Source organism: Elephas maximus, chromosome 2 (assembly GCF_024166365.1).
Source record: "Elephas maximus indicus isolate mEleMax1 chromosome 2, mEleMax1 primary haplotype, whole genome shotgun sequence".
NCBI classification, from domain to species: Eukaryota; Metazoa; Chordata; class Mammalia; order Proboscidea; family Elephantidae; genus Elephas; species Elephas maximus.
The window spans coordinates 229,393,153-229,407,048 of record NC_064820.1 but is presented as its reverse complement, the minus strand read 5'-3'; the positions used below and the strand labels follow the sequence as shown (position 1 = coordinate 229,407,048).

At 42.6% G+C, this 13,896-nt stretch overlaps 1 protein-coding gene across 2 annotated transcripts in view; it reads right to left on the bottom strand.

Annotated features, from left to right (window-relative positions):
- SLX9 (SLX9 ribosome biogenesis factor) overlaps positions 1-12,032 on the bottom strand; it is a 55,583-nt gene extending 43,551 nt beyond the window's left edge. For both annotated transcript variants that reach the window (XM_049875024.1, XM_049875023.1), the window contains exon 1: positions 11,763-12,032. In XM_049875024.1, coding sequence (XP_049730981.1) covers positions 11,763-11,900 — 138 coding nt within the window. In that variant the 5' untranslated portion in view covers positions 11,901-12,032. The remainder of the gene's footprint in view (positions 1-11,762) is intronic.
- Between the last annotated feature and the right edge of the window lie 1,864 nt (positions 12,033-13,896).

The following is a 13,896-nucleotide window of genomic DNA, read 5'->3' as shown; positions in this document are numbered from 1 at the left end:
CTAAAAGCATAAGATACCAGATGTTTAACTGCATTTTACTGACTATGCAAAGACATTTGACAGTGTGGCTCATAACAAATTATAGATAACATTGCAAAGAACAGGAATTCCAGAACACGTAACTGTGCTCACGCGGAGCCTATAGGTAGACCACGAGGCAGTCATTCAAATGGAACAAGGGGATACTGTGTGGTTTAAAATCAGAAAGGTGTGCATCAGGGTTGTATCCTCTCACCATACTATTCAATCTCTATGCTGAGCAAATACTCCAAGAAGCTGGACTACATGAAGAAGAACACGGCATCAGGATCAGAGGAGGCCTCATTAACAACGTGTGAAACGCAGATGACACACCTTTCTTGCTGAAAGTGAAGAGGACTTGAAGCACCTACCGATGAAAAACAAAGACTACAGCCTTCGGGATCGATTACATTTAAACAAAAATGGATTATACCTCAACATAAAGAAAACAAAAATCCTCACAACTGGACCAATAAGCAACATCATGATAAACAGAGAAAAGACCAAAGTTGTCAAGGATTTCATTTTACTTGGATCCACAATTAACGCCCGTGGAAGCAGCAATCAAGAAATCAAACAACATACTGCATTGGGTAAATACACTTTAAAGTGTTAAAAAGCAAAACTGTCACTCTGAGGACTAAGGTCTGCCTAACCCAAGCCATGGTATTGTCAATCCCCTCATACGCATGTGAAAGCTGGACAACGAATAAGGAAGACTGAAGAAAATTTATGTCTTTGAATTACGGTATTGGTGAAGAATACTGAATATACCATGGACTGCCAGAAGAATGAACAAATCCGTCTTGGAAAAACCAGACCCAGAATGCTTCTTAGAAGTGAGGGTGGCGATACTTCGTCTTATGTACCTTGGACATGTTATCAGGAGGGACCAGTCCCTAGAGAAGGACATCATGCTTGGTAAAGGAGAGGGTGGGCAAAAAAGAGGGAGACCCTCAACAAGATGGATTGACACACTGGCTGCAACAATGGGCTGCAACATAGCAACAACTGTGAGAATAGTACAGGATCAGGCAGTGCTTCAATTTGTTGTACACAGGGTTGCCATGAGTTGGAACCATCTCAACAGCACCTAACAACAACAATGCTAAGGCATAATATAACCTTTCACACAGATGCAAACCCTGTTGCTTAGGAACCAACCCTATTCTTAAGGCTTTGTGGTTAGGCTAAGATATTAAATCTGTAGCCCAACCTTACCCAACTCTGTGAGATCTCCCCAGGAGATTTCATGCTCTAGGCAAGGTAATGTCTAACAAATATACCCCACAGAAGCCATCATGCCATTGTTTTGTGATGGTCACGAGACCCCCTCTGCGATTACACACATTTGCAATGATGTCTTTTAGCCAATCGATGTACCCCAGCTGTATTAACATAACCAATGTTAAAAATCATGCTTTGCTTTGCCCCCCCTTTGACTGACCTTAATCACTGTAAACCAATCAGAATGTGTTTGTAGTTCCTCATATAGCACTATAACCTATGAGTGATTTATACCCCTCCTGGGGGGGGTTGTGAGCTTCAGATCCTGAGGCTTTCACATCACCCCCCTCATTCAAATGGTATGTTGGCTTCAATAAATCTGTTTACCTTAATAGATGTGGAAAGTCTTTTCTCTACATTTGGTGTAATCAGTAGGATTTGGAGTCCTCTTTCCCTGGCAGGCCCCAAAGAGCTGAAAAACTGGAATCAGGGGCCGACACGGGCCCCTTTCTGCCCTTCCACTTTCTTGGACCACTCAGGATCTGCCTGGAGGTAAGTGTTCCTGAATTGAACCCTGAAGCATCTGGGCACAGTTCTTTTGGGATTTACTGAAGCTGTTCTTTACTTTCTCTTGCTCATTTGCACTTGTTGGAGGTTTATCTTTTTTTTTTTTTTTTTACATTTTGAAGAAATCTTGAGTGTGACAGCCCACCATCTAGTGGATGAAAGGTATAACTACCAGCACAAACTTTTTCTCTAAGGGCACATCAAGCTTAGCGCACCCTTTGGTTGCTGGCACGTACAGGTCTTTGGTAAAATGAGGAATGTTGTCTCAAAGGCTATATCAGACCCCACTCTGGGGCCCCCACTTGTTATATGATTAAGAATTACAGCCTCAGTGCAGTTCAGTATCTTGAACGATGACATGCACTTACTGGAAAGAGCCTAGGGGATGAGTTTCCACTTTGGGGAGGTTTTGAGCTACTAAGTTAATCTTTTCACGCAGTAAACTAGAAGCTAAAGGCTTATGAATCCGTTAGAACCAGTGGGAAGCCTATTTTAATTGGGTTTTAAAAGCTTCCAAGAAACAAAAACCCGTTGCCGTGGAGTCGATTCGACTCATAGCGACCCTATAGGACAAGGCAGAACTCCCCCATAGAGTTTCCAAGGAGCGCCTGGTGAATGTGAACTGCCGACCTCTTGGTCAGTAGCTGTAGCACTTAACCACTACACCACCAGGGTTTCCCCCAAGAAACAAAATAACAGCAAATTTGCCTAACTGCAGAATGTCCCAGCAAAACAAAGCAAAATAAGGAACTGCAATGCCAAAACTCTACTATCACTACAGCATCTTTCCTCTTGCTGCTCCTCCAGAGGCTGCTTCTTTATATTCATCTATACCTTCTTGTCCTGACAATACTTGGTGCAAGCTTCCTTGTTACCCCAGGAAATCCTCAGGAGTAACCAAACAAGCACCTACAGGAGAAACTAAATCAATAACTGAGATGTCTTTTAAAATTAAACAACCAAAGGCAGGACAAGGTCCTCCTGTCACGGATTGAAATGTGTCTCCCAAAAATATGTATATCAATTTGGCTAGGCCATGGTTCCCAGTATTATATGATTGTCCACCATTTTGTCACCTGATGTGATCTTCCTAGGTGTTGTAAATCCTGCCTCTACGATGTTAATGAGGGGGAATGGGCAGTGGTTATGTTAATGAGGCAGGACTCAATCTACAAGATTGGATTGGGTCTTGAGCCAATTTCGTTTGGGATATAAAAGCGAGAAGTGGGCAGGGAGACAGGGGGACCTCATACCACCAAGAAAGCAGCACCGGGAGCAGTGTGCATCCTTTAGACCTGGGGTTCCTGCATGGAGAAGCCCCTGGTCCGGGGGAGACTGATGAGAAGGACCTTCCTCCAGTGCAGACAGAGAAAGCATTTCCCTAGAGCTGATGCTCTGAATTTGGACTTGTAGCCTACTAGAGAATGAGAGAATAAATTTCTCTTTGTTAAAGCCATTCACTTGTGGTATTTCTGTTATAGCAGCACTAGATAACTAAGACATGTCCCAAAGTCATCTTTGCCTCATGATCCAAAGCAGAGCTTCATGCAATCATAAAGGAATTTCCTAGCTCTCGCAAAAATCCTCATTTAAGTCGTCGGAAATTTAAAATCTTGGCAGAAACATATGATCCCAGGCTAGCGGGCTTGTATAACCTCTTACACATGCTGTTGGGACCTGGGGATGCTCAAAAGTGGATTCAGGAGGACAAATGGAAGGAACCTGAAAATCATTGTCCAGTCAACCAAATATCCCTGGTTTGCCGCGATAACCCAGACTAAGGAAATTCTTACAAACTTAAATGACTAGTTCCTAAAGGTGTTTCCAAGAAAGATAAATTGGGCCAAGGTTCAAGCTTGTAAACAAGAAAGAGATGAGAATGCATATAATTACAGAGACCATTTAACAAAATTATTTACGGAACACTCTGGTTTGAACTTAGAAAATATGAAAGAGCTACCATCGCCTTTAATTCTTTTTGTGGGTGGCCTCCATCCAGAACTAGCAGATTTAGTTAAATGTCACCAACTAAACTGGAAAAGTATTGACAACTCAGAATTAATTACTCTCATGTACAAATTGGCTGAAACAAAAAGCTAAGGAGTCAGAGCAAAAAACCAAGCTCACGCAAAGTAAATTGATGGCTTTACAGTTGCAAAAATTCCAACACTGCAGATATGGTAAATTTAAATCAGATGCTGGAGCCAGATCTAAGAATCCTCCATCCAAGCAAGGTACAGGGAATTTGCAATTATTGCAAAGAGCCAGGGCATTTCAACAAAAACAGTCTTAAAATGTAGAACAAGCTTGGTGTTCTGCCATCAGCACCACCCAAACCTGAATGAAGGGGCTCCAACAATACATCAGAGGCCTTTTCAGTAGTAGCTCTCAACTCGCAAGGAGAAACAACCCTCCAAATTAATGGAGAACCATGTAAATTCTTAAATGACATGGGGACTACTCTTTCCACTATTAACACCACAAGTCCACTAAAGCCTCTACCTCTATTGTAGTGGGGGTTTCAAATCATGAATAGACTTTAGTATACTCCCACCCTGTTCCCATTTCTTTGGGTCCTATAAAAAATACACACTCATTTTTACTCAGTTTAAATACCCCAATTTGTTAGGCAGAGACTTTTTATCTAAAATAGAATTGTCATATCAAATTTACTAATCAAGGAGAAATTATCTTAGATCTGTCTAATAACTCTTCACTTCCCAAACATTTGGACTCAGAGGAAGTGTTATGCCGCCTTCCCTTTACAGGCTTCTTAATCCCAAAAAGCTATGACACATTTGGATTGTCTCTCTATGGAGCTAGGAAGTTTATAGGCCAACTCATCCACAGACTCTGTCAGCAGAACCTAGTAAACTCTAAAACAATACCTCTAAACCTTTACCTAAAGTCCCTCAATACACTTTAAAATGGGAAGCCAGAGATGGATGGGCCCTTATAATTCAAGATTTTCTGCCAAAGGGCCCATCATTTCTTGCATTAGTCTACGCAACAATATAGTAATTCCAGTAAAGAAACCCCATGGCTAGGGTTGGAGGTTTGTACCAGATTTAACCACGTCATTCCAAGAAAAATTGGAAAACCATGGTGCCCAATCCCTATTTGTTTTTGTCTAATGTACCTCCAGATACAACTCATTTTTCGGTGATAGATTTGTGTTGTGCTTTTTTTCACTGTTCCAGGGCATCTGGACAATCAGTATCTGTTTGCATTCACCCGTGATAATCAACAATATACCTGAAGTGTCATGCCCCAGGGATTTACTGAATCTCCCACCTACTTTTCCCAGCCCCTAGCTCACTATATGAGTCGGAATTGACTCGATGGCACTGGGTTTTTTTTTTTTTTATAGCTCACTAAGGGATTTACCTTATTACAGTATGTAGATGATCTCCTGGTCTGCACAAATTCATTGCAAGCTTACACAGAGGACAGTGTTTTACAACACCTGGCTGCTAAAGGGCACAAAATGTCCGAAGAAAAGCTGCAGCTAGCCTGCAGTGAAATATTTAGGGCACATTCTCTCTCCAAAGGGGTTTCTACATAACCAAAGAAAAGAATGCCATTGTAGCTTTTCTATCTCCACAACAAAGAAGCAATTAAGGGGATTTTAAGCCTTTGTGGCTACCATTGAGTGTGGATTTCTAATTTTTCACTAATGGCCCAGACGTAATGCAAATTTTAAAAGAGTCTACACCTGACCCATTTCAATTATCTGAGGAGGGTATCCAAGCTCTCTCTAAACGAAAGGGGTCTCTTCTCACTACCCCAGCTATAAAAACCAAAAACCAAACCCATTGCCGTCGGAGTTGATTCTGACTCATTGCAACCCTATAGGACAGTGCAGAACTGCCCCATAGAGTTTCCAAGGAGCACCTGGCAGATCTGAACTGCTGACCTTTAGGTTAGCAGCTGTAGCACTTAACCACTATGCCACCAGGGTATCCACTCCAGCTATAGGGCTTCCCAATTATAACTTACAAATTTTCTTTGTATGTTCTTGAAATGGCTGGTGATACTTTGTGAGTGCTCACACAAAGCTCACAGGAGTGAACAGTGACCTGCGGGGTATTACAGCTTTTAACTACACCCTGTGGCCAGAGGGTACTCCCCATGCCTCAGGGCAGTAGCTGCCACAGCCCGATTAGTTGAGGCCACAGCCTCATATGTTCCATATGCTGTGGGTGCTATTTTAAATTCTACCCAACATTTATCGGCTAGCAGAATAACCTCTTATGAAGTCCTTCATTGGGTTGCATCCAATATCCAGTTGCACACTGTCTTCACTTAGTGATGTTAACACTGTACCTCGTAACTGCCTTGATTTAACAGATCAGCTACTTACCCCCAGACAGGACTTGCAGAAGACTGCCCTCCTTAACCCTGATCTAATTCTTTTCACCAATGGGTCTTATTTAAAATTAGATTCTTCTAGCTCTTATAGTCACCACATCTACGAAGATTTTGGAAAGCAACCCTTTACCAGATGTTACATCAGCTCAACAAGCTGAATTGATAGTGCTCACTAGGGCTTCCATGTCGCTCTCTGAACAGTCAGTAACCATCCACACGAATCTGAGGTTTGATTTTGTGATGCTTTGGAGACAAACAGGATTCTTAACATCCTCTGGGACACAGATTAAAAATGGCCCCTTGGTAGCCAACCTCCTGGAGGTTCTCATGCTCCCTTCTGAGACTGCAGTAGATAAAATTCAGGTCCGCCAACCAAAAAAGTTTCCTCAGACAGAAAAAGTCAGGGGAAATGTCTTGGCCAACGTGGCTGCCAAACAAGCTGACTCTCCACCTTTCATTTCCTCTCATGACAATTCTTACTGCAATCAGAATGAAGAGGAAGGAATAAAAGTGTTGTGCCCTTCTGAACTGCCAAATTTCAATTTTTTAAAGGCCCTTGGACCATGTTAAATTGTGTATAGCTAAGCCCAGTCCATTTCTGTTTAATTCTTCTCAATTTTCCAACCTTTTAAAAATTCTTAGTAAGTATCAATAATTGGCCATTATGGAAAAGATTAAGGACTGGGCATATAATACATGTTATCAGGATCCCACTATACATTTGTGGACTGGTCCTGGGGACAGACCTGTTTTGCCGACTTACCTTCATGTTCCACTGCTCCAAGCCTGTTTAACCAAGATACCCAAAATGCCAAGCAAAAGCATCATTAATTTCTTGAAACAACATTTTTGGGGAAATTTTGAGTCTGCTGCCAACCACATATCATCTTTTAGGTCCATGGCTCCCAACAGAATAAGAACCTTTATGATGCTGAGTGCTTCTGGCTCAGACCTTTATAGCCCTTCTTATCAATACTGTTCCAATAACCCCTCTATTCATAACAAATGACAGTCCTCCAGATATGCCCACTAGCTTACTAATTAAAAGACCTAGAAAAAGATAATTGCTGTTTAGCATGATGTGGACAGTCATCAGATTAAGGCTTCTGAAAAAAAGAAAGAACAATGGAGAAGAGAAAGTTGTAAAATTAAGGATATTACTTCTCTTTGGGAAGGGCCAGATTCAAAACCAGAATTCCCAAGGACTTACACATCCCTTTTGGTTATAACCTTCCATAGGAAGGAACATTTGGAAAGAAAAAAAATCATGGCATTTTGCAAAAATACTTCTAGGGATATTTTCTGGAGAGCTGCAGATCAGGTAGTACAACAATGTCCTGCTTGCTCTGAATTCAATCCTGGCAGGCCTTACTGGCCTTCACCTGGAAGGTCTCCTTTGACAAGTGAACCGATGCTCAAATGACAGATGGATTTCATTCAACTAACTCCTTCCAATGGTTTTAAATGTTTTGGTTCCAATATGTAGATACTCACATTGGGTTGAAGCTTTCCCTTGCCTTAAGGCCACAGCAGCTTTCGTGGCCAAAGTTACCAGAAAATACTACTCCCACGTGGGGAACTCCAGCTGTCCTCTGCAGTGACAGAGGGACCCATTTCACTGGACTAGTAATCAATGCCACGTGTAACGTCTTTCCCATTTTTCAGAGACTTCATTGCCATTATCAAACCCAGTCCTCTGGGCGTGTAAAGGGCACTAATGGTATCGCAAAAATTCAGTTAGCAAAGCTTACCTCTTCCGTCAGATTGACTGGGCAGCAGGCCCTCCCATTAGTCTTAATGAACTTGAGGGCCTCTCCCTTTGGCCCTCATAATCTAACTCCATACAAACTGTAACAGGACAAGCTATGAATGTTCCATATTGCTGACTCGAATTTAACACCACCAAATGTATTAAAGTACTGTCAGTCTTTAATTCATTGTGCTAAAGAACATGCTGAATTTCTTAAAAAAAAGAAAAAGCCTTTGACAGTTAAGGTATTGAAAAATCCTACTTGACTTAACTAGGAGGTCCGGTGGGGTTTGGCTGCTAACCAAAAGAAAGGCAATTCGAATCCACCAACTGCTCCTTGGAAACCCTACAGGATGGTTCTATTCTGTCCTATAGGCTTGCTATGAGTCGGAATCAACTCGACCAACAATGGGTTTGTTTTGCTTATATTTAGCTAAATTGACTTAGAAATGTAATTTCTCTTATTACTCTTGAATCACGTGTTGGGGAAGAACATAACCAGTCAATACCAAACAGGTTTCTAAATCTGCAATGTGATTTTAATTTCTTTCAGAAATTAAATATCAATATGCTAATACTTATATTACATGTGATATTTAAGTATGAAGCATACTTATTCTTGGGTAAAAATTCCAAGTTAAAAAAAAAAACAAAACAAAACTGCTACTCCATCCCTTTTGCCTGGAATCAATGGAAGGGATCTTTAGTTTTGCTCACTAATCCATGTGCCGCGAAATTGCAGGGGGTCAAAGCTTGGAATCACCTGACCCAACTGAAAAAGGCTCCTGTCCCTAAACAGACTGTTAAATCCAGTGAAGGACTCAAAAGTTTAAATGATCCCAGGACAAGAAGCAGAAGCATCTAAGTAGATGGCTTGCTTTCCCAAGATCCCAGACCAGGCCTGTATCTTGGATTTGAGCTACTATCTACCCAACTTTTAGAAAATTCTAAACTTAGCCTAGTGATAAAAGGAGTAATCATAGTTGTTAAATATTTGTGATATTGTTCCTTTTTAGTATTTGTGTTCCAATCACAATTCCTACTATAATTTCAATCCATTTTATTGTTTCCTTTTTCTACTGCTTGGGAAAAAAAAAAAAAATGCTTTTATCAAATTAACTCAATCAGTAGCCAGCATTAGCAATGTAACCGAATGCTGGATATGTCACTGTTCCCCTCGGTCTACACAAGATCATACTGATCCTTTCGCTGTGTCAATATTAGATTATAAGTGCACACCTAACTTTACCATTAATTAAAAAAAAGTTTAAATAGGTTATTAGTGTCAAATTACAGCTAACTCCAGAATTAGCCACTTATCCATCAGCTCCCCCTTTCGACCTTACCTGTGCATGGTTAGAATGTTCTACTTTGTCCACATCATGTGACCTTTTAAAATTAATAAGGCTGAATATTATTCCACAGTAGCAGATAACTGTTTCAAAAATAATCAAAATTTCTCAGTTTGTGCCTGACTCTGGGACCGCCTAGTATTTGGAGAGTTATCCATTTGTAGTAAGTCATTAACTGCTAACTGGCTTGAAAAGGACAATGAGTCCATTCCATTTCCTAATATTCAAACTGGGGCAAGTATGTTGTGCACCCCACCTGGATATGTCTTTTTATGTGAAGGATCAGCGTACTCAAGGAAAAAGTCCAGTAATTCACCCTATACTTGGGCTTTGCCATGACTCCCACCCTAGATGGTTAAAATATGCTAGGCCAATGCACCTTAAGAACTCTGGGCGTTCCTTTAAGTATCCACACTCAAGCTAATAGCAATCAATGTACAAGTAACATTAAAATCTTTCAGTTTCTAAAAGGGAGGTGGTGCTGCAGCGTAGCCCTACAGCTGATCACCCAGGTTGGGGATGGTCATTTCTGCATGCCACTATACCCTGGTTTGGAACCATACAATTAGAGCAGTCCATTAGCAACTTGTCTACCACCATAGCCCAAATTGGTAATAATGTGGCGGATGGAATGGCCACACAACAAAAATTTTTAGAATCCTTGGCAAAAGTGGTACTGGACTACAAAACAGCCCTAGATCCCAGCAAGGAAGGTTTGCACCATTGCTAATGCCTGTTGTTCTTGGATTAACACCACTGGAAAAGTTAAACAGGATATTGCTAAAATTCATCAAAAAGCTATCTGATTACATTCTATACCCCCTATAACTTTACCATCCTTATTTAAAGAAAAAAAAATTTTTTTTTTCTTCCCATTTAAAAATAGGTCAGGCAGTTCCTCCAATGTGGCCATACCCGATCCATTCCACACAGCAAAATCACTAAAGATGGCTGCTTAGCCATGGCATGGTGGACTTATTGGAGCATGGTGGACTTATTGGAGCTGCTCTGTAACTAAGGTACCAGTGATGCCTGATTGTGGGGAAAAATGGGGTTAATACGAAAAAACTACAAAGGTTAGGCCACCACCTGGGAGCAGCATATTGACAAGCTCATACAGAAAAAGAGTATGCCTATAAGTGTGATCAAAGGATGTTCTTCAAAATCCTTGATCAGAAGGAGGGAATAATATAGGATGTAAAATCAAAAGAGACATCTGACCTAAAAGTAAAATGGCTTAATGAAACCTTTCACACAGATTCAAACCCTGTTGCTTATGAACCAACCCTATTATTAAGGCTTTGTGGTTAAGCTAAGACAATGAATCTGTTACTAAGGCTTATCAAGCTGTTTGTGTTAGATCTTCCCAGAGCTTATGCTCTGGGTGAGGTAATGTTTAATAACCTGTACACGACAGCAGCCATCATTCCATCATCAGGCCATTGTTTTGTGACAGTCATAAGACTCCCTCTCCACAATTACGAACATTTTTAATTATGTCTTTTAGCCAATCAATGTATACCAGCTGCATTAATGTAATCAAAAATGTTAAAAATCACGCTTTGTTTTGTCCCATCTTTGACTGACCTCAATTACTATAAACCAATCAAAATACTGCTTGTAGTTCCTCATAACCAAACCAAAAAACCAAACCCAATGCCGTCAAGTCGATTCCGACTTATAGCGACCCTATAGGACAGAGTAGAACTAACCCCATAGAGTTTCCAAGGAGTGCGTGGTGGATTTGAACTGCCGACCCTTTGCTTAGCAGCCGTAGCACTTAACCACTGTGCCACCAGGGTTTCCGTAGTTCCTCATAGGGCACTATAAACTATGGGTGGTTTGTACCCCTCCCGGAGAGTTTTCATCAGCTGCAGACTCTAAAGCTTTCATGCTCCCTCTCTCATTCAAATAGTATCTTGGCTTTAATAAATCTCTTTAACAGAGGTGGACAGTCCTTACAACACAACAAAAATATGCGCTACAACAAGGATTAAACTTGAAAACAATACGCTAAGTGAAAAGCCAGACACACAAAAAAAGCCACATATTGTATGACTCCATTCATATGAAATATCCAAAATAGGGCAATTTATAGAGACAGAAAGTAGACTGGCGGTTGCTCAGGGCTGAGGGACAGCTGGCAGGGAGGGGCGGGGGATGACAGACAAACGGTAGGGGGTTTCTTTTCCGTTCTCAGTTTCCTTTTTTTTTTTTTTTTTTCTTTTAACCCCGGGAGTTTCCTTCCCTTCCTTGGGACCTCAGCTACAAAGGCATCCTTGCCACTTTTCGGGAGGCATTCCTAGACTTTGTGATGCAAGGTTTCCTCACAGAACACAGGGCGCGGCAGCGGGGGGCCGCTCCTAGTCTGCGCCCCCAGGCCTCCCGGAGGCCGTACGCCACGACGCTCACCACTCCGCGGGCCGCCGACTGAGCACGAGCAGCCCGGAACGCACGAGCGGTACCGACATTACCTTTCCCTCGGCTCCGCCGCTCGAAAGCTGTGGCGGGGACGGCTGCTGGGCCGAAAGCGCGGGGCCAAGCGCTGCCCCCCCGTTGGGCCTCACGGCCGCCCGGTGCACCCGGGACCGCAGCTCCCTCACTTTCCCCATCTCCCGGGTAAAGACCCCCAGCCGCGTGGAAGCTCGCCGCAGAGCCTGCCGGGAGCCAGTCCTCCGCGCTGTAATCCCAGCAGGAAACAAGAGCCGCCGCTGCTGGGATCCGCACGCTTCCTGGGCTGTGCTGCTTCCCGGAAGTCAGGGTCCGCGGCGGGGCGGGGCGGGGCACGCTCTCTCGGGTCGCGGCCCGTGGTGCCGCCCATGACATGGGGGAGTGGATCCTCGCACTTGTGGAGTACCTTAAGCATATGCCCCGCGGCCGTCCGCGGTCTTGGGTCTCATTCCAGCCCCTGGCGTTCGAGGGGGGTGACCCTGGGCATGTTACTGTGGCCAGTTTTTCAGTTCCTAAAAAGGGAGCGTTGGAGTGTTAGGACCATCTCCCAGGGCTGCCACGTGGGGCTAATTGTTCCAGTAATGTCAGCTGGAGTGGCTAAAAGTTCGGCTGCTAACCGAAAGGTCGGCAGTTCAAATCCACCAGGCGCTCCTTGGAAACTCTATGGGGCAGTTCTACTCTGTCCTACAGGGTCACTACGAGTCGACTCCACGGTTTGGGTATCCTCTGGGACTCCATCCAGGCAGTACTGGGCTAGGACCAAACCTGTGAGTGTTTCCTGTAAGACACTAGGGGGCACTGGTAGTTCAGTGGTAAAATTCTTGCCTTCCACGCGGAATACCCAAATTTGATTCCTGGCCAATGTACCCCTCTATCAGTGGAGGCTTGCGTGCTGTTACTGTTAAAATAAAAATAATATTAAGCCAATAATAGAAATTGATTTGGGGTTTATTTAGTATGCGATTTGTAAACAGAGCAACACTTCTGACTGGAGAGTCAAGAATGTTCAAAAGAAGAAAGATTTTTTCAAAGATTTTTATATTCCATCTTACCACTGATAAATTACACATTGCCGTGGAAAAGGGCTGGAATAAAACTGATAAAACGGTTTGTGGTAAATGCTGGATTCCATACAGCATCGTTTTGAAGAACAATTACTGGTGGACCTAAGACAGAGCTTCTAATCTGACCTTTGGAGTTTTTATTTGTGGAAACTGCAATCAGGTAATTCTTAAAAAAGAGCACAATGTGCAAGACAAACATTCTTTAAAATTAAGCTAAACTTTTTTTTTTTATTATTGTTTGTCTTAAAGATAACTTTTAGGAGACCAGTTTCTGCTTTTTAATGTTCAAAGATTATCTCAAGGTGATAGCTTGGGTGGGTCATTTTAACTTCCATGGAAACCAGAAATCTGGATTCCAAGAGAATTAAAACTCTATTCCTCACTATGATGCTGAACAAGTTCCAGCAGAGCTTCCGGACTAAGATGGACTAGAAAGAAAGGCCTGGAGAGCTTCTGAAAAAATCAGCCAGTGAAAACCCTATGAATCGCCATGGTCCAAACTGAAACCTATCGTGGGGATAGCGCAGGACCGGGCAGCATCTCGTTCCGTTGTATACAGGGTCACCATGAGTTCGGGGTGTCAGATGGCAGCTAATGACAAGGCTCTGGGAGAAGAAAACAGAATCAGAGGACTGTTTGAAAGTGGGATAGTCACATGGTGAGAAATACTAGATTCCTCTGTAGAAATGTGGTTGAAATCTAAAGTCCACAATGGAGAAAGAGATCCACAACAACCCTTGACTGAGCTAGTCCATTTTAATTAACTATTATTGATCCTTTACTTCATGTTAAGCATTTGTTTTTAATACTTTTATTTGATCCTCAGAATGCCTCTCTGAAATTGGATATCACTCTCCCACTTAAATGGGACACAAAACAATGGGATAACTTGCCACGGGTCCCCACACTGGAAAGTTCCAGGACAGGACTCGAACCCTGCTCTTCTGCTCGTGTATACTGTTCAATTTCTGCCGTGTGTGCCCTGCTGCCTCCTTGCATTAGGGAAAACAAAAGAAGGGTCAGATGTGATTCCTGCCCTCAAGAGGTCTATTGTTCTGATGGGCACACTACGCTGATACATCTTGGACAAAAT